The sequence below is a fragment of the Phaseolus vulgaris genome, chromosome 2 (assembly GCF_051622355.1).
Source record: "Phaseolus vulgaris cultivar YP4 chromosome 2, ASM5162235v1, whole genome shotgun sequence".
In the NCBI taxonomy this organism is placed as follows: domain Eukaryota; kingdom Viridiplantae; phylum Streptophyta; class Magnoliopsida; order Fabales; family Fabaceae; genus Phaseolus; species Phaseolus vulgaris.
The window spans coordinates 47,307,697-47,334,932 of record NC_143499.1 but is presented as its reverse complement, the minus strand read 5'-3'; the positions used below and the strand labels follow the sequence as shown (position 1 = coordinate 47,334,932).

The 27,236-nt window shown below is 33.1% G+C and overlaps 6 protein-coding genes and 1 non-coding gene across 9 annotated transcripts; 3 read left to right on the top strand and 4 right to left on the bottom strand.

Moving 5' to 3' along the window:
* The first annotated feature begins 858 nt into the window (after nucleotides 1–858).
* LOC137812758 (DCD (Development and Cell Death) domain protein) lies at nucleotides 859–3,690 on the top strand. Its single transcript, XM_068614946.1, has 5 exons — nucleotides 859–2,027; nucleotides 2,343–2,443; nucleotides 2,624–2,707; nucleotides 2,933–3,043; nucleotides 3,148–3,690. Exons 1-5 carry the CDS (start codon nucleotides 1,394–1,396, stop codon nucleotides 3,217–3,219), a joined length of 1,002 nt encoding a protein of 333 aa, XP_068471047.1. The 5' UTR covers nucleotides 859–1,393; the 3' UTR covers nucleotides 3,220–3,690.
* A 2,903-nt stretch (nucleotides 3,691–6,593) lies between these two features.
* Nucleotides 6,594–6,665, top strand: TRNAC-GCA (transfer RNA cysteine (anticodon GCA)). Its single transcript has one exon. It is a non-coding gene; the product is annotated as a tRNA-Cys (tRNA).
* Nucleotides 6,666–6,755: 90 nt separating this feature from the next.
* LOC137812757 (Glutaredoxin family protein) lies at nucleotides 6,756–8,280 on the bottom strand. The gene has a single exon (XM_068614945.2). It carries the CDS (start codon nucleotides 8,023–8,025, stop codon nucleotides 6,997–6,999), a length of 1,029 nt encoding a protein of 342 aa, XP_068471046.1. The 5' UTR covers nucleotides 8,026–8,280; the 3' UTR covers nucleotides 6,756–6,996.
* Nucleotides 8,281–12,617: 4,337 nt separating this feature from the next.
* On the top strand, nucleotides 12,618–13,692 carry LOC137812747 (uncharacterized). The gene has a single exon (XM_068614931.2). The coding sequence runs from the start codon at nucleotides 12,937–12,939 to the stop codon at nucleotides 13,543–13,545; it is 609 nt and encodes a 202-aa protein (XP_068471032.1). The 5' UTR covers nucleotides 12,618–12,936; the 3' UTR covers nucleotides 13,546–13,692.
* A 958-nt stretch (nucleotides 13,693–14,650) lies between these two features.
* Nucleotides 14,651–16,800, bottom strand: KELP (transcriptional coactivator p15 (PC4) family protein (KELP)). The gene is made up of 3 exons (XM_068614930.1): nucleotides 16,354–16,800; nucleotides 16,150–16,255; nucleotides 14,651–14,984 (listed from the first exon to the last, which is right to left on the bottom strand). Exons 1-3 carry the CDS (start codon nucleotides 16,642–16,644, stop codon nucleotides 14,896–14,898), a joined length of 486 nt encoding a protein of 161 aa, XP_068471031.1. The 5' UTR covers nucleotides 16,645–16,800; the 3' UTR covers nucleotides 14,651–14,895.
* Nucleotides 16,801–18,641: 1,841 nt separating this feature from the next.
* On the bottom strand, nucleotides 18,642–22,371 carry LOC137812744 (uncharacterized). 3 transcript variants are annotated; one of them, XR_011081279.2, is made up of 5 exons: nucleotides 21,726–22,371; nucleotides 20,949–21,318; nucleotides 20,606–20,845; nucleotides 19,032–20,420; nucleotides 18,642–18,921 (listed from the first exon to the last, which is right to left on the bottom strand). XR_011081279.2 is itself a non-coding variant. In XM_068614929.2 (4 exons), exons 2-4 carry the CDS (start codon nucleotides 21,152–21,154, stop codon nucleotides 18,885–18,887), a joined length of 483 nt encoding a protein of 160 aa, XP_068471030.1. In that variant the 5' UTR covers nucleotides 21,155–21,318; nucleotides 21,726–22,371; the 3' UTR covers nucleotides 18,642–18,884. The 3 variants fall into 3 exon arrangements, 1 of the variants encoding a protein (XP_068471030.1); XR_016518870.1 differs by having other exon boundaries at nucleotides 19,032–19,121; XM_068614929.2 differs by lacking the exon at nucleotides 19,032–20,420.
* LOC137812743 (Nuclear transport factor 2 (NTF2) family protein) lies at nucleotides 22,027–26,779 on the bottom strand. The gene is made up of 3 exons (XM_068614928.2): nucleotides 25,789–26,779; nucleotides 22,999–23,195; nucleotides 22,027–22,378 (listed from the first exon to the last, which is right to left on the bottom strand). The coding sequence occupies exons 1-3, from the start codon at nucleotides 26,206–26,208 to the stop codon at nucleotides 22,126–22,128; spliced, it is 870 nt and encodes a 289-aa protein (XP_068471029.1). The 5' UTR covers nucleotides 26,209–26,779; the 3' UTR covers nucleotides 22,027–22,125.
* Nucleotides 26,780–27,236: the final 457 nt, after the last annotated feature.

Genomic DNA, 27,236 nt, shown 5'->3' with positions numbered 1-27,236 from the left:
GTCAGAGAAAAATAATCCCAGGTGGGCTTAATACCCTTCAATTAAAAAACCCAGGCCCATAAATTTCATGATTGCTGTTCTCATCTCTCCAAATGTTAAGTTCACACCCCAATTTCAAGAAATAAAAAACATTATTCGTTACGTTCTCCACACAAAAATGATGGAAAAAGTGAAAATCTATTTTTTAAAAGTTAAAAATTAATTGTTACTATAAATAATTAAAAGGAGTTTACTTTTTTTTTTTTCATTTTTAATTACGCTGACATTAAGATTTTGCCTACAACTTTTTTTTAAAAAAGGGAAACGTGAAGAATAACATTACAATCTTGTATTAAAAGGTGAAGACTTAAAAAAAGCACAAAATAATTAATTTGCCTCCTAAAATACGTGGAAACATTTTACATTAAAACTAAACGATGCCTACGATAAAAAACTTTTATAAAATAAATATAAAAATAATTGATTTTATCAATTAATAAATATTTATGATAAACTAAACATCTTTTAATTATATTTAAGAATTATGAAGTGGGATATAGTATTTATTTGAATGTTGAAATAAAGTGGGTTGAAACGGTAATTGAAAGCTTCACGAAAAAGGAAAAAAAAAAAGAAAAAAAGTGGTAAATGGAAAGAGGCAGCAAAACACAGGTGTCCCATAAAGATGGCATTAACCGACGTGGGCGATTGTCACGGACCACAGATTCATGCACAAACACCACACTCTTCTTCTCCACTCCACACTTCCTTCTCTTACTTAGCTCATAAGGAACTTCAAAAAAAACAACACCACCACACAAGTCAAAGTAAATGCGCACAGTCACATTATTATTCCCAACATTAACTATTCCAGCAAGTGCTGTTTCTATTTTATCCAATTAGAAAAAATCACACAACATCATCAGTGTTTGGTTTTTTAGTTTTTCTTCTCACTTTGAAATACTCTTTTTATTCTCCTTTTAGAAAGTGGTAAAACAATTTGTTGGTGTGAACTGAAACTAAAGTAAAGAGGACTCTAACAGCTTCTAGAAAGTAGTAGTATAGAAAATCAAAACCAACTGCCACCTTCCACCTTGTCACGTGTACGCGTTTTGGCATCATCATCACTCATCACTCACAAATACCACCCCCACCTAATTTAAATTAAATGGAAAAAAAAGACAACACCCAAAACAATTTTCCTTTCACATTTGACAATTACACACGCAACCCCGTAACTTTCCACCAAGTTCCATTTCATCTCATTAACCTTTTCCATTTCATCTTATTTATGCCAATGCTACTCACCCCTTTGCAAAATTTTCTCATTCCAACCCTTCACCCACTTCTTCCTCTTCCCAATTAGGCAATTAGAACAACATTTTTGTCATTCAAGTTGTTTTTTAACCGAATCATGGAGAATAATCAGTCTTTTTGGCAGTTCAGTGACCAGCTGCGGTTGCAGACACCCAATTTGGCAAACCTCTCTCTGAACGATTCCATTTGGAGCAGCAATTACGTGTCCAAGAGGCGTGATGAAAGGATCAATTTTGACATCAAAGTGGGTGGTGAGATCAACTCTTTCAAGTCAAAGGACCCTGCTTTTGATTACAACGATAACATGAATGGATCTCTTCTTCCCATGACTTACAACAACAGCAACAACATTTTTGGTGCTGGTTTGGATGCTGGGGTGGGTATCAATGGAGGCTTCAACAAGGGAATTTACTCCAAACCTGCTTTTGCCAATCTTAACACCAGCATTAACCTCAATATCAATCCTAAGGGGTTCAAGGGCAAGGCTGAAGATGACCTTCTTCACCCTCCCAAATCTTCCAAGAAAAACACCAACCCCAACAAGAAACTTGACAGTAACAACAACAGCACCAGCAACAATGATAACACCAAGGATTCCAAGGCTGCTGCCGACAAGCGATTCAAAACACTGCCACCCTCGGAGTCTCTTCCTAGGAATGAAACCATCGGTGGCTACATCTTCGTGTGCAACAATGACACCATGGCTGAAAATCTCAAGAGGCAACTCTTCGGTATGTTTCTGTTTTTTCTTTCCTTCTGTTATTATGCAATTTTTATGTTGTGTGTGATGTTACATACTTCGGATTTTTCTAGTGACATGGTTGTGCACTGGAATTGAATAATTGAACTGCTTAGTTATCATTATGCTAAGAATTTTATGTCTTTTCTTTTTCTCTTTTTAACACCTTAGTACATAAATGTTCTCGATGAATCATTTTTGTGAAAAAAGTTTATGCCGGTAGCTGTTAAAGTGAGGATCACGTATTCTTTGACATCTGATTGATGCTAATTAAATTCGTTTTATCTGAAAATGTTTGTGTTTTTAGGTCTGCCTCCACGATACAGAGATTCTGTTCGGGCCATTACTCCAGGGTTGCCCCTTTTCCTTTACAACTATTCCACTCACCAACTCCATGGAATCTTTGAGGTGTGTTAACTGTTATCAATCTAGCATCTTCTAATTTAATGACACAGCTTGTTCTGGAGCCCAATTTGCATTAAATTAAGGATCTAGCCATTACAATTAACATTTAACAGCTTCATATTTTGAGTACAGTTTTGGAATTTTGACTTTTAAGAGTCATAACATGTGGTGGGGTTTGTTCAGGCTGCAGGTTTTGGAGGAACAAACATTGATCCAACGGCTTGGGAGGATAAGAAATGCCCTGGTGAATCTCGTTTCCCTGCTCAGGTAACATCTCTAATCCAACTATGAATATTAATTACTTAACAAGTGGTCTATTTACTTACAATGTTATGGTGATGACAGTATTATGTTAAGTTTATTGAGTATTAGAACAAGAATTATAATTAGTCATACCAATGATTGTAGGGTAGTGTTCTTACATAATTGCATCTCTATATATGATTCAATAATCTGTGGAGGCTTAATACTCTTCATAACTGATGATTACAGGTAAGAGTGATTACTAGGAAAACATGTGAACCACTGGAGGAGGATTCCTTCAGACCAATCCTTCACCACTATGATGGTCCCAAGTTTCGTCTTGAGCTGAACGTGCCCGAGGTATTTTTTTTTATCTTTATCTTTATCTTACTGAATATTGATACCCTTTGGAAGAAGATAACATAGTCCACTGATTAAACCCTGCCCCATTTTTTTGTTCATAGGCCTTGTCTCTGCTGGATATTTTTGCTGAACAAGATACTTTCAACGATACTTTCAAGGCTTTGGCTGCATAAAAGGACAAAAGTAGCAAAGAATACAAGAACATCACTCACAGACAGTAGATATTATAGATTTGGGTTGGTTTGGAAGTTATTAAGTGTAATGGACTTAAGAAGAGAGTCCCAAAGATAAAACAAAATGAATATAGCAGAATGTTCAGCAACCTATATATATGTATTAATACTCCTCTTTTTGTAAAGAGAGGTTGGTTCATCATCATACCTACATATTAAGAGAATAGAATAAGAATGAACTATTTTTGCATTAGGGTCTTGTACAGAACTACAAATTGGCGACAAATGGAAGCCTATATGTTGTAGCTTGTGTTGTGTCCTTGAGTTGAGAAGGAACATGATAGTGGAAAAGTGAGGCCATGGTGCTTCATCAAGTGTTATTTAATATTTATATATATCATGCATATGTGTGCTGTGTAAACGTTAGTGCTTTCAGCTTTCATAAATCTGAACTCAAATCTTAATAGTTCATTTTTGGCTCAACTGTTAGAAATGAGAGATTCAATTTGTGTTCTTTGTCTCATAATCAACGATTGCATAATACTTGAGGCTTGGTGGAGCTTTAACATTGACCAAGGAATTGGACTAGTATTATTTCAAGATTTTGTGCCGTGTCTTTCGGGATTAGTGTTTTTTTTTATGAACAAGAAGAAATTGTGATTTAATTAGTTACAATGGTAGGTTGGAACCGTTTAAACAAAAGATTGTATAAAGAGAATAAGGTAATGTTTTGGTGATAAAAGTGCATGACACCTATATTGTGTGTAGAGAATATGAATATGATTCCACGAATATGCTTAATTTCCTAACACATGTCTATTCAGAGTCACGGGCATCATGGTTTGAAGCAAACCCAATTGTATATAAATATGCAAAAAGAAGAGTAGATAAAGTTTGATGGTACGTAATATCTTGTGGTATATTTATGTAAAACTTTCTTCTTACTTCTCAGTAGTTGACAATAGTGTAGTGAACTATACGTATAAGTTATTTTGACAATATATTATTTAATTTGTTTGTGATTTTGCAGTGGTCCATCATCACAAGAGTAGCTTGCCACAACTTTTGCTTTGGATTCTTACGCCGACACCAATGACGGTGCCGCGCCACTTATCGCGCCACTAATTCCTCACATTTTCTTCGTGACCCATTTCTTTAAAGTAAATTGAATTTTATATTTTTAACTGCCTAAAAAGCTATGTAACATATATACATGTCTGATACGGATATACGTTTTTTTTATAAATATCCATAGATACAGATATACATATTTTTTTTAAATATATAGATACGGATATACGTATTTTTTTAAAATATATATAAATATGGATATACGTATTTTTTTTAAAAAATATAAGAAATAAATTTTTAACTATCGATTCAAAATATTTTTTATTCATTTTATAATTATATTAAAATATATACAATAAATTTAAGTTTTTAAAAATTTAATATATTTCTTATTTTTAAAATTATATTAAAATCACTTCAATATGTATTCAACACACATAATTGAAAATAATAAAAAGTACGAAGATAAAAAAATTATGTCAGTTAAGATAGTAAAAACAATCTAAATATATAACTTTTTTACTTTTTACAACAAACATTAATAGAGGAAAATAAATAATAAATAAGAAAAATAAGGTGATGAGATCATGTTTGCTTAGTTTTCATTTTGGAATAGATTCTATTTTTATTGTTCTGTTTGTTGAGAATTCAGTAGCTATTTATTATAAATATTAAATATAATTTATATATTTAAAATGTTTATTTTTACAAATGTTAATTATACAAAATAAACATGCGTTGTGTGAATTACTCGCTATCATACAAGTGAGAAGGAATTGGACTTATATTAAGGTAGAATTCAGCTCACTTTAGGAGAAATAGTTGACGTAAAAATCATTAATGACTAAGATGGAAGAGATAAATAGGTAAAAAAAAATCCCAAATTTTGCTTTTTTTTTTTAATGCAAATCTAGGGTAAATAAAATTAAAGGGGGAAAGAACTTGATGCAGTAAAAGTGTTTATAAAGATATGACATTGTTTTAATATATAATACACAGATGTAATAAAAAATAGACTATAAACTTTAATATAGAACTTTTATTATAGGGATTCACTTACTGAAAGTAAGTGGAATAACGTATTTTAATTAATATAGTTTTTAATATGTGTGTATATACATTAACTTATTTAACTTGAAATATAAATAAAAAATCATATATTAAATTTTGTTTCAAAATTTTTAATTATTTTATTTATCATAATTTTATGCTTTAATTTGTTCTCGATTAAATATTATGTCTTAATGAAAATAATGTATTTATTGCAAAAAAAAATATTTATTAAAAACTTTATCGAAATCTTTGGTGATGTCGTCATTTCTAATCATATTATTTTCTTGGTCTACGATATTTATGGTTAATTATGTGATTCAACAGTATATAATATTAATAATATAATAAAAAATATTTTCCAATATAATATGAAATTTTAATTAGATTGATTTCATATTAAAATAATTTATTCTATTAATATCTGAGACCGTAGAAAGGATGATAGATTTGTAACATATCCTTCAAGAACTATTAAACATTTTGATTTCATAAAGCCCAATTGTTTAACCTCAATAGCCTAGTAAAATATATGGACTTGACCCTTAACATAAAGATGGGGGATTTCTTCCTGCACCTTCATGATTTCTTATTTAACCCATACTTTTATAAATACTGGAATTATCTATTTTGGATTTTACTGAAATACAAATAGCAACCTAATATATATTATATTTAGAATCATAGAATCTAAAATAATTATAATAAAAAAAGTCTATAGAGGGGGTTGAAAACTTAGTCGGAAACATGTTTATTTAGTAAAAAAAATATTTAGGGAGAATTAACAATAAAAACGTGACCTATATTTTTTTAAATAAATTTTAATTGTTAATAGAGAGTGTATTAGAAATTTTTTAATTGATTAATGAATATTTAAATTCATAACGTATAAATAGAAATAGTTTTTAACAATTTTGTACGTAAAGAAAAAATAGTTTGTAAGTGAATAAATATGGTTGGATGGATTCTGAATGGGGGTTATACACTTTGCAGGCAGAGAAAGAAAAAAACAAGGAGATTTTTTTATATATATAATAGAAAAGAGATAGATAAAATTATATAAAGTAAATGACTTTTTTATTTCTGCTTCTGCTTTTGATAACTATTCTTAATTTTCAAATGTAAGTAAAGAAAGTTGGTTGAACATTTGTGAATTAAAAGGTGGTGCAGTACACAGTAACGTCAAAATAATATAATATACTTTAGACAAAATAATATATTTGAAGAAAATTTGGCAAATGTATAAACAAAACGGGTCCATAGCTCAGTGGTAGAGCATTTGACTGCAGATCAAGAGGTCACCGGTTCGAACCCGGTTGGGCCCTGTGTTTTTGTAATTAATTTTTTATTTATTTACAATTATCATCATAAAAGTAAAAATCTTAGACTACTATATCTTAGACTCACAACCAGTCCCCAAAACTATAATTGTTGTGTTTTATTCAAAGAAAAAATAAACACAATTTTGACATCATAAAATGTAACAGTAACACTATCCGTTCCCTATGACATTCAACAAAGAGGTGGTATATTACAATGTGGGTCCAAATTTACATGGTTAATGATGAGAAGTGTGTGTGTTTTTCATGTTTTGTGACCCAGCATTTCCAATCTCTGTATCTATGAGCAGAGTTGAAGATGATAAATGAAAGAGTGTCAAATGCAAGAAGGGCAATGAACTAAGCCATTCTCATTACAGTTGGGACACTTCTGTTTGTCCACTCCATTCACCAAAACCTTGCAACTCCCACCACACTCCAAACAAGGCACAAAGCGGGCCCCACCACACCCTCCACACGTTTGCCTCCCAATCCCCCTCTCCACACGTGTGGCCCTCAGAATCCTCCCCAATCGACCCGTTTCGTTCAGCTCAACCAACTCCTCCAACCCCCCCACGTACCTCCCCTTCACGAACACCCGCGGCAGAGCCACCGCCTCGCCCACCAGCTCCTTCACTTCCCGGAGAAAATCCCCGTGCAGCGACACGTCGCGCTCGTCGAACACCACGCGGTGCGTCTCCAGCACGTCCCGCACCCTGTTGCAGTCCTCGAACGTCTTCCTCACGCCCCGCAACGACGTCGTGTACACCACCACCGTCTCACTCCCCCCCGGCGGGCACTTCTCCGGAAGCGCGCTCAGTGGGTCCCGCCGAAGCCGCTCGAACGTCGACTCCTTCTCATCCTTCTCTCTCTCCAACCTGTCCCGCACTAGGAACACGTTGTCTTTCAACTTGCTCCCTCGCGCCACGTTCACGTTAACCACCGCGGCGGGCTTTGCTGTTTCGGGCTTTACTGCCTCGGGCTTGGGCTTGGGCTTGGTATTGGCGTCTAACTCTTCCAGTGTGTGGAAGGAGTTGGTTTTTTGTGGAGGTTGAGGTTGAGGTTGTGGCGGTGGTTGGGGTGGTGACGTGGGAGGTGGTTTGGTTATGACGGGCTTGAGGTCTTGTAGAGTTTTGCTGACCTCGTCCCAGGATTGAGGGGCGTCGGTGGCGTCGAGCATCTCCAGTTTGTGGAGAATAGGTGCGGGGAGAGGCGTTTTGTCTTTGTGAACTTGTGTGGTTTTCTCGTTCAGGTGCTTCAGCCATGGCTCCTCGATGGCGTTTATGTCGAACACCGCCAAGCTCGTTGGCGGCGGACGATAAGGAACCGCCGCCACATCCACACCCTTCGACGCTGCACACCCCATTTCACTTCCTTTCTTTCTTTTCTTTTCTTTTCCTCACTCACTTTATCTCTCTCTACGCTAAGCTATACATATCACTTATATATATACACACACATGTGTGTTTTCACTGTTATGTATTAGTACACTTAAATGTATGGGCGATAGGAAGACATGAAAAATTGACTTACGAGTGACTACAAACTCTTATAAATCAAGAAATTACTGACTTGAGTCACTATCTTTGGGTAAGACATTTGGCCAGTCATGAAAAGAGTGTTGTAAATGTGATATTATTTGTTTGGAGTGATTTATTATATATGAGGTTTTGATTTGTGAGAAATTTGTGTACATAGCTTAGGTGATTTGTGATAATTTATTAAAAAAATGAAAGTTGAGGCGAGAAGAAAGTAGTGGATTTGTTAAAATTGTTTGATAGATTACTAATTTACCTCTATATATTAATATTTGTTTTTTTTCAATAATTTTGCCTTCTCTTTTAATAATTATTATATGAAAATAATGAATAATATTTCAATAAATAATTTTTTTTCATTTTCGCAGCTAGTTTTTTATCATTACACTAAAACTAACCTATAAAGTTTTATTAATACAATCAAATCAATTATCTATACCAATAAGTTTTCACTCAAGTCTACTATTTTGTATTAAACTAAATTATCTCACTTTTTGTTCACATGACTGGAAATTAATTATTATTTTTGAAGTAAGAAAAAAAAAGCATTAGAGGGTATATTGATAGGAGCATGAAGGAATTGGTTAAAGAATGAAAAAGAAGAGTAGATAGGGATAAGAATAGTGATGATGAAAATAAGAAAATTTAGGTTGAGAGAGGTGATATAATATTTATTTATGTGGCTTTGAAAGAGGGATTATGCGTGTGGTTAAGTTTAAAATGGACAAAATTAAGGAAAGCGAGAGAAAAATGTGTGACTCTGAGTTACTTTACGTGGTTCTGCCAAATCAATGAATTTTAGTTTGGTCCTACTCCTATTCTCTCTCCCACTCACTCTTATGTCTCTCCACCATCCATTCCATGCTCTCATTTCCACCACAACATTTCTACAAATTCATATCTCGCACCATACTAAGCTGCCTTCTTCTTCATGCATTTCAAACTTGTTGTGACACCCTATATTTTTTAAAATATTTAAAATATTTTTTATTTTATTGATTTTATTTATTTATTTTAGAATCGATCATCTCTAAAAAAATTGAATTATTATATCCGGATGGTAATTTTAGATTGAAAATACCTTTTAAATTCTATAATATATAATGAGTTTCGTTTAAAAAAATACATTGAATTCTAAAATCTGGAAGGTGTATTTCTTTAATTTTATGAAGAAAGAAAAATTTGAATTGTAGAATTCAGAATCTATTTTCAGATTTGGAAATATCTGGTTCTACATGAGTAAATAGAAAATAAAATGACATCTCCAAACTATAGAATTCGAAATGTAAACTTTTAAGGAGAAAATGGTCTTTTCACCTGATCTATGGGGTGCGCGGAAAATTATGGAGGGGCAGGTAAAAATAGCCTTCTGAGCTCTTACGATATTTTCCTAGCAATTGCTTCCTGCACCCAACACTTTTGAACCTGCACCCAACACATTTTAAAAATTTCAAAAATACTCTTTATTTTTTAAATGAAAATTCAGAATCGAAAATAATGCATTTCTGAAAAGTAGATCCAGAAAAGATTATTGTGTTCTAAAAAATAGATCTGGAATGTAATTTTATATGTACTCCATTTCTTAAGGATATTTTTGTCTTTTTCTTGTAATTGGATACAGTCATATGGTGCAGGAAGCAATTGCCTATTTTCCTTCGCAATCTAAACCCATCTTTTTGCGATGGCAAATGCTCCCTGCACCCAACACTTTTGAACTTGCACCCAACATAATTTCAAAAATTTCAAAAATACCCTTTATTTCGGAAATAAAAATCTGGAATTAAAAATAATGCATTCCGGAAAATTTTTTTGTGTTTCGGATATAAAAATCCGGAAAAAAAAAATTAAAATCCCATTCCGGATAAAAAAATCCGAAACTGAAAATAATACATTTTGGAAAAATTTATCCGGAAGAGATTATTGTGTTCCGGAAAAGAAGGTCCAGAATGTAATTTTATATGCACCCCATTTTTTTAAGGGTATTTTCGGTTTTTCTCTTGTGATTGGGTGCAGTGATATGGTGCAGGAAGCAATTGCCTTTTGCGATTGTGAAAGCCCAGATCAAAGCCCATAGACACCAGCAATGACGCACTTGGACTTTGGTACAACCTAACTTTTAGCACCATGTTCATTCTCATCTTTCGTACCAATATGCTATATTTCAATAAAATAAAAAGGCATGTCGAAATAAGCAAGTATATTGGAACCAAAGAAAAGTTTTGAGTAAAATTGAAGTTTCCATGTTTGTAAATCTTGCTCATTGCAGATCCAAGGATAAAATAGTTTATTTTTTTGCTGGTGTTGGTAGAGTGAGAAGTGATACGGTGCATGGAGAATTACCCGTAATTACGATTACGGACAAGCAACCTTCCTGACTTGTTTTTGAAGAATAAAATAGAAGACACCTTAAACGAAATGGTACGGAGCACATGATTTTTACATGTTATTACTTACATAGCTTAACTAGTACTTTTATCACCGTTAAAAATGGATTTAAATATACATAATTCACAAAATGACAAACACTGGAATTTACGATACTAACAAAATGTTTTAATGACATAAATTGCATGCTTCCCTTTTAACTATATATTCTTGCATTAATAAATAAATGTAACCTTATTACTTACGTATATATTCGTATAGTAGAGTTAAGAAAGGTTCATGCACACTTGCACCTCCTACTACTATAGAATGTTTATAGGAATATTTTCTCTTGTAAACAATCAGAAAAAATATTGAAGGATAATGTTTTGAAGATATAAAAAGAAGTAAAACTAAGATGTTATGATCCCAATGGCTGAAAATCCTCGCAAAGTGTGATACTGAAGCAATGTCACGGACCAAATAGATAAAAAAATATGGTCCGTGAAGTGAAGGCATCTTCTAACATTTGATTTCTTAGTAAAACTTTTATGATTTCAGAAAATCCAAAAGTGCTTCAAGTCCAAACAGTAATGTGGGAATTTTCTTCAGTTCCAACCAAAAATTCAGCTAATCATCCCTTAGGGTCTGAACCTAATGTTAATACAAATAATTCAATATTTTTTTAACAGACCACTTTTGTCTCTTTGCACCAAATCAAACCATTTCTTTTCTCTTTTTTCACAAACCAAAGAGAATTTGGATTAGTACAAATAAATTTGGAGTTCAATCTTCAATAAATATTATCATTTAGGTATCATTTTCATGTGCTATTTGCAAACAAAAAAAAAACATTTCAACTTACAATTATTTTGGTAGAAGTCACATGAACATTGAATTACATATACTAAAAAAAGGTTATAAAATGAATATTCACATCTCTTTGAAGGCGCTGCTTTGGTTTGGAGTTGTTTTCTTAAACATAGTATGTTGACATTGTACAAATATCTAACCTTAAATTAAGGTAAGGAAATTTACAACAATATTGTTCTTTAAAAAAATTTATGAAATAAGATTTACAAAATTCAGAGTTACTTATAACTTAAATAACTATCGTCGTTGGAATGAAGATGAAGAAAAAATGAGTGTAGAGATAGATGAAGAAAAACTAATACTTATATTTGGTGTGAAAGATTGTCAATTATCACATATTATGTCAATAAATTAACATTATTAAGAAAATATAAAAATAGTGATAATTAATTATTATATTAACTAAATTAGTTATTTTATAGATTAAAAGATTATTAGTATACAAAATAATTTTTATTATTAATAAAATTTTAAAAAATTAGTTTATAAATTTATATTTAATTAATTTAATAATAAAATTAAAATATAAAATTAATTTTAATTAAAATGTTGATAATTAATTAGATACTAATTTAAAAACTAATTTATAAATTTTTATTAATAATAAAAACTACTTTAAATATCAATATTTTTTTTAATATATAAAATAATATCTAATTTAGTCAATATTTTTTTAAAATTAATTTTTATTTAATATTTTTTTAATGTAATATTATCTTATATTTAATAATAATATATGTAACATTTTATGCAAAGTTTGATTTACTTATTTAAAATTTATATTTTGTTATACTTATATTAAATATGATGTAAAAAACATACGCGGAAACAATATACACAATCACGAATCAACTGCAAAAAAATAATCTACTCAGTCCAATCAATGGGTCATGACTTCATACCCAACAAAATATTCACTTCTTTATTATATATATAATAAGTAAAAAAAATATAAATATAAAAATCATTTAAAATAATATATAAACGAAATTTAATTTTGTATTTTTAGATATTGTTTAAAAAAGAGGTCTAGTTTACAAACATGTTTGTCAATGTGATTAAATTTCAAATGGTTTTCCTTTTGTGATTTTTTTCTCTCTAAATTGAGTTGAACTTTATTATAGGAAGTATAATATATAAGTTATGAAATGAAGGTGTAGAAGGAACAGACAGCAGACAGAGATGCAGAGGCTCTGGAGCGGATATTTGAAAAAAAAAATGTGGTTCTGAAGTGTTTGATTCTGAATAGTGTGTTGTTTATTACTCTGTTGTTTTCCCTTTGGATGATGGCTCATCACAGATATAGCAGTTCCCAACGGTCCAATTTCACATGCACGCCGCTGAGATAATTACATTAATACAAATAAACAAAGTCCAAATAAGACAGTAACGTGGGGGTGACACTGTGAGGACAACTTTTCACACACCATTTTCCAAACTTAAATATATAACCTTCCACTGGAGAATCATTCAACATTCAAACCTTCACTCAAATCAACCAAATGGGGAATTGTTCCATGAAGGGTACCACTGGAGAGTGTCACCACACTATTCGGGTTATGTGTGACAGTGGTGCCATTTTGCAGTTCAAAGCTCCCAAAACTGTGGCTCAAGTGCTTCAACATTACCCTGGTTATGGTATTTTCCGCCAGGGTCATGCTTCAGAACCTTTGCCAGAGCAAGAGAGCTTGAGCTATGGTCTTTTTTATTATCTTCTTCCGTTGAAGGAGGACAAAAAGAGTTGCTGTGACAACGTTGGAGTTCAAAGATCAGAGGAAGTGTGTAAGTCTGCAGCGTGTGATTATGTTGAGAATTTGTCAAATGGGTCAGCGCTTGAAGTGCTGCCATCGGCAAAGAACGGCGTGTGGAGAGTGAAGTTGGTGATTGACCAGAGGCAACTGGAGGAGATTTTGTCAGAGCAGGTGAATACTGAAGCTCTGATTGAGAAGATGAGGATGGCTGCAACTGGATGCTCTACCACTAGTCCTTCAAGGAGTCCAACCATGAGCACTTGGAAAGTGGGGTGGAAGACAACACTCTTCAATGGGAAAATTGCCAAAGACACTGCCACTGTTACTGCAGGGTCTAATTTGTATTTGGGGTCTTGTTAGGGAAAGGGTTTCTATATAGAAGTATAAGCTATGCAGAAAGCACTTGGGAAGGGTGTTAGGTTTTCCATGACAAATAGGTCCATGAATTACATATTTGGACAACCTGTCCAAATTTTAATGAATGATATGGATGTAAGGATTATTACACATTTTCCAGTTTGATAGTGTTTTCAGCTTTCTGTTTCAGCATCATATTTACCATAGGAATTGGTCAGAAGACACTGATAAATCATCCTCAGGACTAAAACACCAGAAACAAATTTGGGTCTATGTCACTGAGGTTTGAGTGAATTTAATGCTTCTTAAGGAATCAGATAGATGCTATGGTCTCATCCATGGTTTTCTGAGCATGGCCTGAAAAGTTTGATCCTAATTTTCCACAACAAGTTCAATTTTCCATGAAAAACTTTTCTGCATAGCTATTTTTCCCATCTCCCTACCCGGAACAAAGAGTATTTATTTATATTTTTATAATTATTTGGTTTGAAGGCATATTTGAGGTGTATCAGGTCCACGTGCTGGTTGACAAGACCAGTTGGGTCATATTTCTGAATGCAGTCTAGACTACATGGTCCATGAACAAATACAATGTAGGAACCTGAATTCTCTGAATTCAAACTTCATACAAGGAACCTTGCTTTATCATCATCCCACGGTTCAATTTTAATTTCCTATATAATTCCATTAACCTGGTGAAGTTTGAAAACAAAATAAAGGACTATGATTATGCTCTGAGAATCCACATAATACTACCTAACTTCTAATGTTTTTATCTGGGGGGATACAGTAAGATATCAGTGTCCATGACCATCCGCAATTTATACCACATAACCCCATGTTTTTTCAGTATGTTACCAAATCAAACCCAAAACCATCGCAAAAATATAATTATAGAAAATGCTGAGACGACTTCAGCTATATTACCCTTTGTAAGTGTTAAACAATATTGGAAGTACTTTAGGTGGAACATGTTTTTCATACTTTTGGCTTGAAAGTTACGTTAGGAAAATCATGCTTTTTGTTACTTCCAGGCTGAAAATAATTTTGGAAGCATTCAAGTAAGAAACAGAGTAAAAACGATATTGAAGGAAATAACAGAATAATGTGCTCAGTTTAAAGTGTCTTTCACGTTAACTTTGCTCCGGAGTCTTCCTGAAATGGATCTACCCATCAGGTTATAAAACACTTAAATAGTACATGATTCACAGTGACTCCAAGTCCTTAAACAAAAATGGTCCCTAGCATCAAAAGGGTACCATGGTGCAGGATATTCATAAAAAAGAAAGAAGCAAAGCTACTTTGTATGTCCTTGATGAGTGAGGTATGGAAGTAAATCCTCACACCCTTGTATCAACGAGATTCCATTTTACTAATGGCTTTTTCTATGGCGGGCAGATTTTTTTTGAAGGCGGACCACTGCTCCTCGGTCAAACTTATTCCTGAAAGACAAAGGAATTTAGAATTCAGCATCATGAATTATATAAGGAAACAAAGATTATGAAAAAAGGCCAAATTGCTACACTCAGCACCACTTGTCTGAAACGGTAGCCACAAATCTCAGTTTCTTTTCTTAGTTCTAGCTCTAGATTAGATAAGAAAAGATAAACTTCAAGAAGAACACTATGAACATACAATAATGCAGATACACTTCCTTTTTATATACAGAATAAAGGTTGCCATATTTTTTAGTAAAAGGTCCTGTTTATGAATCCACACATGGGCATTACAACTAGCAAGTACCAAATTGACAAAACCAAATGCAGAATAGTAATGATCTCACCACCCAATAGTAATTTCGTGACTACAAGAATTTTGCCATGCCAACTGCAATACTGAGGCTTCTATCTAGTCAAATTACCAACATGGAGTTGATATGTGTAGTCCAAAAAAATATGATATTGAAGACACGTAGTTTCAGTTCAAGAGACTTTAACTATCCGTGCAAGACCAGTCCAATTAAGAGAAAGGTGTAATGCTGAGAGTGGAAACCAAAACCCCTTTTGGTCTAACTTTTCTTAGATACAAGTACAATACAACCCATTTTGATCCTACACTCTTACTATTTCAAAGCTAATCAAATTCCATAACCTAAGTCCCCAACCTTTTTTTATGTGCTCAACTAGAAGTTTATGAGAAACAGAACTGCAGCCATATATAATAGGCTAAAAACACTGCTAACACTTTTGATTTTTCAATGCATTGTATACGGAAGGAGTGCATTGAACATTAGACAACACGAAGTCAACGTACACAAGATTTTTTTTGTCGGCAAATAAATGGCCTGAGATATCATATGATGTCTGCACCGTCTTGAACTCCTACACTATACTTAAACCACTATGCAAAGATGTGTTAAGAACCCACTGAATATCAGAAAGGAACTTTTTTTCAGTTCCCCTTTCTGCTAATTTAGCTTAAAGTTAACGAAAAGGATTTTAACATGATTAAAAAAGTTAAAACAAAACCGCCAACCACCCCCTATTTCGAAAAACACAAGAAAAATCCAAACTTTCAAGCCCCCCACAATCCAAAACCGAAATTCCTTTACCAAAGGAATCAGGAGAATCGAAAAAAAGCTTAAACGAAACAAATAACACAAACAACCTTTGGAAGTAGGAAGATCCTTGCCATCTTTTTTATAGTACTCGCGAATGGACACCAACGTTTTCCCTCTGAAATCCTGAATGGTCACTCTTCTCTTCTCTGAAAGCTGAAACCCAAAAACAAAATTAATCTGAGGAACCGTTTTCCCATTGCCGCCTGCAAAATGACCAAAAGTGGTTCAGAGGAAAGAAAAACCAAACACACCTTGCAGATGATGAGATCGCCTTCATCATCGTACTCCTTGCCCTTGGAAACTCCTTGTTCTTCTTCATCTTCTTTCTCATCATTTTCTTCTTGTTCTTGTAGTTTTTCTTGGAGAAAAGCCCCCACTACCTGTTTCACGAAGGCTTTGAAATGGGGCTGAGACAGGTTGAGACCAAGTTGCTCGGAAGCCTGCTTTCGAATCTTAGACTCCGTAACCTCGTCCATGTCCGACTCTTGCAAAATCCTGCGAACTGTTTCCTCGATTCGTTGCTTTGTTTCAGTATCGTCCATTTTGCAGTCTCGCTGATTTTTCTGACACAGAAGCAATCTAATACTAGATTGATTTCGGAGAAATATAGATTGATTTAGGAGAGAGATGGAAACTAGTCGGTTCTCAGGTGCAATTTTCGTTAGTTTTCACCAACGGGTAACTTTTAAAAAAAATTATGTTTGTAATGTAACTTTTTTTTTTTTTTTCAAATTAGAAATCTTGTTTTTATTTACGAGTTCTAATTTTTTTTTCCACTCGTGCTTGAAAATATGAGTTTTATTATTTTTTATTTTTATAAAATTATGGTTGTAAATATGTTTTTCTGTTTTGTTTAAGTCATGTAAGTGTGACTTCTATTTTTTCCTTTTTCAATATTTTTGTTTTAAATAATGTAATTAATTATTTGAGATTATTTTTACTTTATGATAAATCAGATGATTGTTGTTATATGAAAATAGACTAAATATATTTATTCTTTAAAACTATTATTCTGATTTAAACAATTTTTATAGGATTAAAAATATCGATTCTCTCTCTGTGTTTGTATGCTATATATAATGTCATTTCAATTTGTTTATACTGGGAATATGATCAATATAATTTTAATTGGATATAAAATTGATCTGAAGTAATTAAAAAAATTAATGTTATATTTTAAGTAAGATATTAGAGATTTTTTATATTTTAGTTACATGGAGATAAAAAAATTAATGAAATATTGATTGATATACATAAAAAAAAATATGAGTGTTATTTTTTAAATTTGCAGTGATATTATTTTGAAGATAAAAAATATAATTGTTATTATTTAATCTTTGGTGGTATTATATTATTTTTAAGATAAAAAATATAATTATTATTATTTAATTTTTGATGGTATTATATTATTTTGAAAATAAAAAATATAATTGTTATTATTTAATCTTTGGTAGTATTAATCTGAATATAAAATAAATGATTGTTATTATTTGGATATGTTGTGATATTATTTTGAAGATAAAAATTATTATTATTATTTAAATATGTTGATATTATTCTGATGGAAAAAAAATGAGTATTATACAATACATACTATACCTAAAATATTTTATGTTCTCACTAAATTGATAGTCGAAATATTATTAACAAGTGGATTCCTTCATCTCATTATGATACTTGGATATTCAAAGTGACGAGATATTAAAAGGGAATCATATATTTGAAATTATTTTCACTTTATATACCGAACAAATCAAATGATTGTTATTATATGAAAAATATACTGAATGCATTTATGTCGGCAAGGTTCTTGTTGTAACTGACAATGACATATAATGTAAAAAAAAATTTATTTATTTTTATTTTTGTTTTTTTTTAGTTTCAATATTATCTTTGGGTCCATTAATAATTAATATTAATTAACTTGAGTGTTTTTTATAATTATATACTGTATTTTTTATTTAAAATTAAAATGATTACATCATTAATAATAATAATAAAAATATTAATTTATATTTATAAATTTAATTTTTATGTTGTAGGGTTTTTTATTTATTTTCTTCATTCTTAAAAAAAATTAAATTTTAAACTAAACATTTTAATTTATTAATTATTTTTATGTTGTAAAATCTCATTACTTTCTTCAATAATTATATTTCTAACTATTTTAAACATTAAAAATATTTCTTTTTTTTTACAACTCATTTATTTTTTAATATATTCAAAATTAAAATCATCAATTCTTTCTAATTTAGTAATTCATTTTTACTTTTTATTTTATTGATTCTTAAATTGATTTTTGCTTTATTTTATATTTCTTTTTTTCTTTTCCATTCACTCTAGATAAAGAAATAAAGAAGTTTAAAAACACAATCCCCTCCAAGAGATTTTTTTTTTTTTTCAAAATACAAAATGAAACTATGGAAAGACACTTTGTTAGATAGAGAAATATAAACAATATAAATTAGATAGAGAAATATAAACAATATAAACAAGAATGCTAAATAGAGAAATAAAAAAAAAATACTGAATGAAGAAATAAAAGTGAAAATATTTTATCTGTCTAAAAAATTATCGAGATTCAAAGCAATCCGCGTAGATGATTGCATGACATCACCCTATTTGCCAATGCATTTATAAGACGTACATAGATTTCCATAATCCTTAAACAATATAGAATTTAACATTTGTAGCAGACCAGAACATCACCAACATTTTCTTTCACCCCCTCTTCCTTGTCGCTCGTCTTGTCACCTCAAAGTTGGATAGTTCTCCCAAACATTTACCTCTTAGATTTCTTCACACTTTCTTTTTTGTTACTGCAAAATTTGACACCATTTTACAACACTAGTTAGAAGATACATGGGTACGTGAAAGATCAGAAAATCATGGTAAATTATAGTGCTCAGATTTTCAAACAGAATGTCACCTCACTCTACATGATTAATACACAAGTTTGAACGGTAATTTAGGCTAGCTAATTCAGATACTCTAGTTTCGCCTCTGGAATACTAATTTTCTGGAAACAAAGCAAAGAAGACACTTGGGTAACGAATAGTTGTTCGCAAGCTTTTCAATTATCTATACAAACATCAAAGTGTGCACAATCAACCAGAAACAAAGTGGAAAACAGATGCAAAATAAGATTGCGTATGTTTCTGTGAAATCAAAATAGCTAGCAGGTCTAATGCATTCACAGTATAACAAAGAACTTCTACTCAACTAAGCCAAGCACCCGTGACCCAGTTCCAACCAGGCGTGCCAAATCAATAGTTTAGGCATTCGATAATCAAACTAAAGACCACACCTGCATCAAAACATGTTTGTGCTTAGGTTTTGGACATTCATATTCAGCATACCTAGGAGCTGGTGCTTCAATGAATGTCTTTTGCAAATGGTTCTAATAGGAACGTCCGAATAAGAAATAAAATGTTAATTGGAGCTATGAGAAGAAGCTTTGAAATCACATGGTTTGTCTTTAGGTAGGCATAAAATGAGAGTACAAGAAGGAAGGAAAGTTAAGTAAGAAGTGGGCTTGCACGGACTTGGAGGTGAAAATTGGAAATTAAACCATATAGTTAGGAATCTTGGATCTATCATACAATGTGTAGTAAATCATGGGACTCAAAATAAGTAAAATCACACCTCTTTTGGTTTGGACTATGGACACATGAGAGGAAGTCCAATAGAAGTCCCAATTATAGAACTGATCAGATGCAGGGAAGCTGGTTAGAGTAAGGAGGTAGACCAAGAGAGAGTCAAAGTGAGACTGAAAAAGGATTTATGATCAAATGGCATATCTGATGAATTGGTTTCGGACAAAACTCAGTAGTGTTACCTTGTGGGAGAAGACTTTGGTTCTAGTTGTAGATACACTTCTCATAAACAATATTTTATCGCACTAGATGAGCACACGATATCATTGAACTTATTAAAAAACGAAATCTTCAACAATAATATTCACCGTAAGATCCCTTTTTCATAAGGCTGCAAATGATACGATTCACTCTTCTTATTATACTGGTCTTCTTTATGTATCTCCAAACCACCTTAGTTGAGACTAATTTTTTCCTCAATAAGTACCATGTCAATATCTAGTCTTATACAACTATTCTCTACCTTATTCATGCATCCATGTAAACAATTTGACTTCTTATTGATACTCTTCTCAAAAGGATGAAAGGAGAGTGATGGGGACCTATTAGATCCTTACCAAACCAAAGTGGTACTCATCATAGAGCCATAAAAAAGTGATATTAGAATTCCCGGGAAGCGAAATACAACACCGTGAATGTTGTCCTTACTTTAGAGATGAATGCTGAAAATTTATTTAAAGGACGTATTATAGTCTTGTTGAAAGTTTCATGAATCATAAGTTTACGAAAGACTAAAACATCTAAGGTAGGAGATTACTAGTCCATTTATCATATGTAGACCACAGATTACACGTAGCTAGATATTAGAGAATAAGAAGATCATGAAAAGAATGAAAATTACATGTACCTTGTCTTCGAGTCACTGGCAGTTCCTTTTGTGGGTGTTTTACCACTTCCGGAGACAACCTCGTCCATGCTTTGTCCTTGCCGCCTATACCTACCACCAGATGCCACAAATGCAGGGCATGGCCTGTAAGCCTTTATTGGCCACCACCCAAACCCTGGTACTGTTGCAATCCCACCCTGAATCCTTCCTTCACCATTGCATCCTATCTCTATTTCTTCTCTTCCACATGCCTTACAACCGCTGTGAAAAACACCTCAAATTAATTGCTCTTTGTCAAGAAAAAAGATCTACACAAATTTTCCAAGCAAGAGAGAAGATTACATAAAACGCGAAACTATTATACCTCGCGAACTCTGAGCGATCAACAACGGAAATATCGTCTGGTGCAGGAGAAGGACCCTCTTCGATAGCAGAAGTTGGAGGTGAAGGAGAGCACAGTGGAACAGTTAACTTCGAAGAAGAAGATAGAGAAGGGTAAGTTGGAGTTGGCCACGAGTTTCTGTAGCTGCAGAATTGAGGAGTCGGAACTGAGAAAACAGATATTGTCATTATCTCACCTATTTGGGGTGGATAACGTGCACCACTCCTTCAATTTGATTAACCTCTCCAAAGCCTCACCTCTGTCAAATGTGAGGCTGCTATGTGCTAAGGCAACGATGTAACCACTTCACTTCTCTCACCATTAATAAAGTCATGTGGTATATGGGCAGGCTCTGTCAAGTAATATTAAAGTAAAGTTCTATTATGAAATTCTTGCCAAAACAGACTTATCGTAGTTAATTCATTTAGTGTTCGAAAAAAATTTACGAAAAAAATTAGCAATTTACGAAAAAAATTCTTAGTCTTAAAATAAACAAAATCCAAATATCTTTCAAAATCAAACTTCATCACTACATGTTAGCCCGTAATCTTACAATTGTTACAATGATTATTTTGGAAAATTTTCAGGACGTTATCAAATTATATTCTTTGACATCCGAACTGCGTTATATGTTGTCATCGCCTTGTCGGGGGTTTAAGAAAAAACAGTACTTCTCGAACTACCAATTCTGAATCTCTCGTAATCATGCTTTACAATAAATCATGATTTTGTTAGCATATGATTCAAAAATCAACTCACAGGAAAAAGATGCACATTACGACTAGGATGCACGACAAAAACAGAGAATGCATGTGCATTTGCTCCCGCCCCGACGACTGCTCAACCTTGCTTTTTCACAAGTCTCGTCTAAAGATTGGACGCCTGCAAAGTATGAACGTTCTGATCCAACCTATCATTCACAGGTAACCCTTTTCTGCCCATCTTTTTGCGTTTACTTTAATCCATTTACTGTACTTATAACTCTTTTCTGGCGCCATTGCGACTCCTGTCTTATATACAGTATAAAAATGAAACTAAAATTGGAAACTACAGAAGGATCTTCCAAAGAAATCACGAAAATTTCAAGCATCTTGCTTCTGCAAATAAAACCACCTTTTGTAACCAGTATCAGACATAAAAATGTATCATCTCTCACTATTTATCCATGCACTATATGATGGTCCACATCCCCATTCATCATAGAACTGTGATGATGAACCATATACCACCGTCCATTATGGAACTCAAAAACATTGGTCACATTGAATGGCCCTGTATCCATGTCAACATATGTTTTCATGGTAACCCAAGCCATGTCTGCCAACACGCGAGCACGTACATCTCGAACCTGAAAATTCAATCCTTGCTCCCAGTTGAATACTAGTTGCCAACTCTGCATTACCGCATTAAACCTGTAGCATGTACAATTGTGTTACTGAATGCAATGCAGAAAATGGACTATGGTAAAAAAAATGGATACATAATTTCACAGGCTTGCAAGAACTTCAGAAAGAATTATATTATACATGGAATGAACAAGATTTTTTCATAAGGACAAAATAATCTATTTTTGTTCAAAATGCGTGTATATCTGGATTATCAAGCTCTACAGTAATACGAAAACCTGTATTCCTGAAACTAGTATTCCTCGAGGATTCAGTCAAAGTATCCAAGCTAAAAGACAGTAACAGGAATTTGCACTACAATATTGCCACAACATTAGATCTCTGCAGCACTTATCCCCAAAAATAAGTGCTAAGGAGTAAAATTTTGCAAAGGTATAACATAATACATCCTCTCATTTTCTGAACTAAATATGATACCACTGGTCCAGATTTAAATTATTATCATTAAAAATAAAATTCAATGACCTATGATATGACAAATATAAGCATCCATGAACTTTTGGCAGTAGTTTGATATGTACCAGATAAACAATCTTTTCAATTATCACAACATATAAAAAATCAATATGAACAGCAAGTCCTAAACGGAAATATTCTTGCAAAATGGATAGAAGTAAAAATCATACCCAGAAAAGAGTTCTCCTGAGGCATGAATGCACTTGACATAATCTCCATTCAGCCAAAAACGACTCATTGCTGGAAGAGACTTATCTCTTACAATATTGAAGAATTCTGTATTAATATTCACAATTGCTCTTGTTGCAGCATAGTACGCCTTCCACCCATTGGTGGGTGTGATACTATCTTGTTCCAATGTGAAGTCCTAAAAACAATAATTCAGAAAGGTTATTTTTTTTTTGATCAGCAATGAATAAATATAATTCAGAAAGGTTATAACTGAAGATATATAGAACAAAATCAGAATGATGAACTACACTAAAGAATCCAATGAAAGTAATCACACATATTCTCAGATACAACAAATTAAAGCATAGTTATTGTTCATGTCAATTTAATTTACACCTTTATGATTTACAACATAATCATTTCCCCTGCTTCATTTCATCTTTACTCCTCTAACATATCAAAAATGGGCACAGAAAAGAAGAAACAGAACTTATTTGGACAGTTGTTCGTAGCAGTGTACTCAGATAAAGAAGTAACACACGATACCATTTTTGTTAACTCTGGATAGTAGAAAATACGGGAAAGGCAATCATCTGCTATGTCATTTAAGAAATAGAAAATTATGATATATATCTATTATCTAGGTATAGAAAATTAAGTTGTATGCAAACAAAAATTAAATGCACCAAATTGGCATAATATTAACTCAAAATTTCAACTTGTTAGAAATCTAAGTATGAGTTGAAAACCTCACATTGAGTAAAAATGAGAAAGTTGAACAACAGGTAAGGAAAAAAGACCCACTAATACATTGCCTTAAAGTTTTGGGTTAGAAGTGGCATCATAATCTCTCTTATATGATTAACTCATGTCATGACTCATTGGTGTTAAATCTCCTGAGTGTATTTTCCCCTAGAAAATCCCAACAATGGTATCAGAATTCAGAACCAATGATTTGTCTTGGTGATGTGCTCAAAAGCCAACAGCAGTTAGGGTCACTACTTCAAGGGAAGTGTAGTAATATAGAAGGGACTCACACTTGAGGGAAAGACTGCTAGAAATTAAAGTATGAGTTGAAGCCCTACATTGAGTATAAATGAGAAAGTTGAGCAATATATAAGAAAAAATACTCTCAAACATTATTTTAAGGTTTGGATTAGAAATAGTGTCCTGATTTCTTACATGGTTGACTCATGACTCATTAATGGTAAATCTCTCCAGTGTATTATCCCTAGAAAAGTCCCAACTTCCAGAGATGACAAGAGGATGCAGGACCAATGCCACCACCACGAAAGGCCATACATGGAATGGTTGTCAATTCAATTGTGGATTCAAGGAATTTTGCAACACATACAGCAATCAACTTGTATAACGGCTACTTAAACAATATTGCAACACATGGTATAACGGCTACTTAAACAATATTGCAACACATAGTATAACAGCTACTTAAACAATATTGCAACACATAGTATAACAGCTACTGAAACAACATTGCAACGGAACAGACCATTCCACTTGCCACCTCATCTAAAGCATTGACAAGATAGGTAAAACCGTTTCTTTGCATGTTTAACCGGACATTAATAGCATCTTTAATTACATAACAATAATTTCTTCCATCTAGCAATTGTTCTAGTCAGATCTATGATTGCACGAACCTTAATGCACCTTCTTGTTTTCGAGGAAGTCTTAATGTTTTAATAGATGCGTTAAACAACAATTTCAGTGCCACCGCCTTCTTGATTTCTTAGAAGCCTTAAAATTTTGCATCCATGTGCGCTTAGATAACCGTTGTAGCGCCGCCACCTAATTGTTTTCTAGTAAGCATTAAAGATTTGCATAAATGTTGCTAGATAACCATAATTGTGCTGCTCCCTTCTTGTTTTCTAGGAAACCGTAAAGCTTTGCATCCATGTTTTAAAATAACCATAATAGTATCACCACCTTCTTGTTTTTTAGGAAACCTTGAAGCTTTGCATGCCTGTTGTTAAAACTGTTATAGTGCTAACTCCTTGTTTTCTAGGAGGCCTTAAAGCTTTTCATCTATGTTGTTAAATAACTGTTTTAGTGTTGCCGCCTTCTCGATCTCTAGGAAGCCTTACAATTTTTCACCGAAGTTGTTAGATAACTGTTGTAGTGCCACCACCTACTTGTTTTCCAGGAAGCCTTAAACCTTTGCATAAATGTTAATAAATAACCATTATAGTGTCGATGCCTTCTTGTTTTCCACTAAGCCCTAAAGCTTTGCATCCATGTTGTTAAATAACGTTCTAGCGCCACCACCTTGTTGTTTTCTAGGAAGCCTCCTTAAAGCTTTGCATCCATGTTGTAAATAACAGTTATATAAAACGTGTGTCATTTTCTCAAACCCTCCTCTAAGGCAATTTGTGAAAGGACACCAACTACGGTGTCACATTAGGCGATAATGGAATGTTTGTATGGTGGAATTTTGGCATTTCGTCATATTCTGCCATCCACCATTGATAACCTTGCTTTGCATACAAACCTCTGAAAGAGAACTCCTAACATGATTCAACTCAAACTTTTCCTCCAATAACAATCACATAACATGCAACTAAGGTAAAAAAAATGCAATCAACACCAATAAAATGCCCCAAGGCATTTTAAACAAATCAGTAGAAACTCTACAGCATCATTTATAACTACTCTTAAAAACCAGTACAAAGCCTAAAAGAACTAGAAAATCCTAACATTATTTACTACTTAGCATAAGATAACAATCGACCAAAAACAGAAGCACGAGAAATAAGAATTCAGTAATTCACCTTGTGATACAAGGCCTTCCAAGCGTTATCATCATTGGCGGCCTTCCGCATCAAAGAATTGGTCATGGAGAGACGACAGAGACTGGGATAATCCAAGTAACTGAGCGCGTGCGTCGTAATCTCCGGAACCAGCTCCTCCATCATGGACGACCCCGTCAGCCGCTCCGCCAAGACCACCGGCGCCGGAACGGGAGCGGGCTCGAGCATTTCGGCGCCGCCGTTAAGGTAGGGCACGGCGCCTACGGCGGCCACGGAGGCGGAATCGGATGCGCAATCGCAGTGGTGCTTCCTGGGCGGAGTGAATCTCCGGGGAAGGGAGAAGGATCGGAGGAGAGAGAAGAGCGCTAAGAGAAAACAGAGAGCGGTGACGGCAACGGCGACGAAGGAAGAAGGTTGGGAGAAAACAGAGAAAATCTCCATTCATAAGTCATCAAAACTGGGCATTCGAAGAACATCAAAACCCTAATTGAAGTGTTAATATATATAGTCCGTTTCGTTGAGAGTAGAGTGAGGTTATGACCTTGAGTTCCGTTCCCAATTCCAAACCCTAGTTAAGTTTGGAGGATTTAAAGAGAGAAGCAATAAGGTTTGGTTGGAAGAGAGAGCGAAAACCCGTGAACGTGGAGAGGTTACTCAGACTCACTCACTCTTTCCTTCGAAAGACCAACCAACAAACCAACCAACCAACAAGAGGCACAGAGAGAGTGAGAAAAGAGAAGGACCCAAGCTGTGTTGTGGTGTGCTCTCGTTATTGCTCTACCAACGCATCCATTTACTTCTTCCCGAATCAAATTACTTTGATTTTCCTTTTCATTTATTACCTAATAGGACCACTTTTTGTTAATATATGCATGCTTGCTTATAGGTTTTTTGGGATGCAATTCAATTCCTGCACATTGTTTTTGTGTTTTCTTTTTCAGGCATGTGAACCTTTTATTCATACATCTTATTGTTCTACAGGTTTTAGAGAGACCTGTCAACAAAATTAAATGGACCCTATCTCTCATACCTACACTTTCTTAAACCATCAAAACACACTCCATCTTTATATTTTTTTAAGGCTGTCTTTTAGGAATGAAATGCCTCAAGATTTAAGGGACTGTGGAATAAATGTGTCATGATTTGATAGAAAAATATGAAAAAGATGTGTATGTTTGGATTAGGAATCACTCTGAGAATATTTTAATTATTTTTATAAAGATTAAAATGTAAGTTTATAAATTTATTTTTATTTTTAAAAATATTTGAACAATATATATATTTTTTTTAAATTTGAGTTAATTAAAATTTTGTAAATTATTTTTAATTTGGAGAATTATTTTAAAAAAATACGAGTTTTTATCATTAAAAAAATTATCAAATAATAAATTTGTGATTGAGTGTGATTGAAATTTTAATTTTTTAATTAATTAAGAATTAAGATTATAAATTTATTTTATATTTAAAAA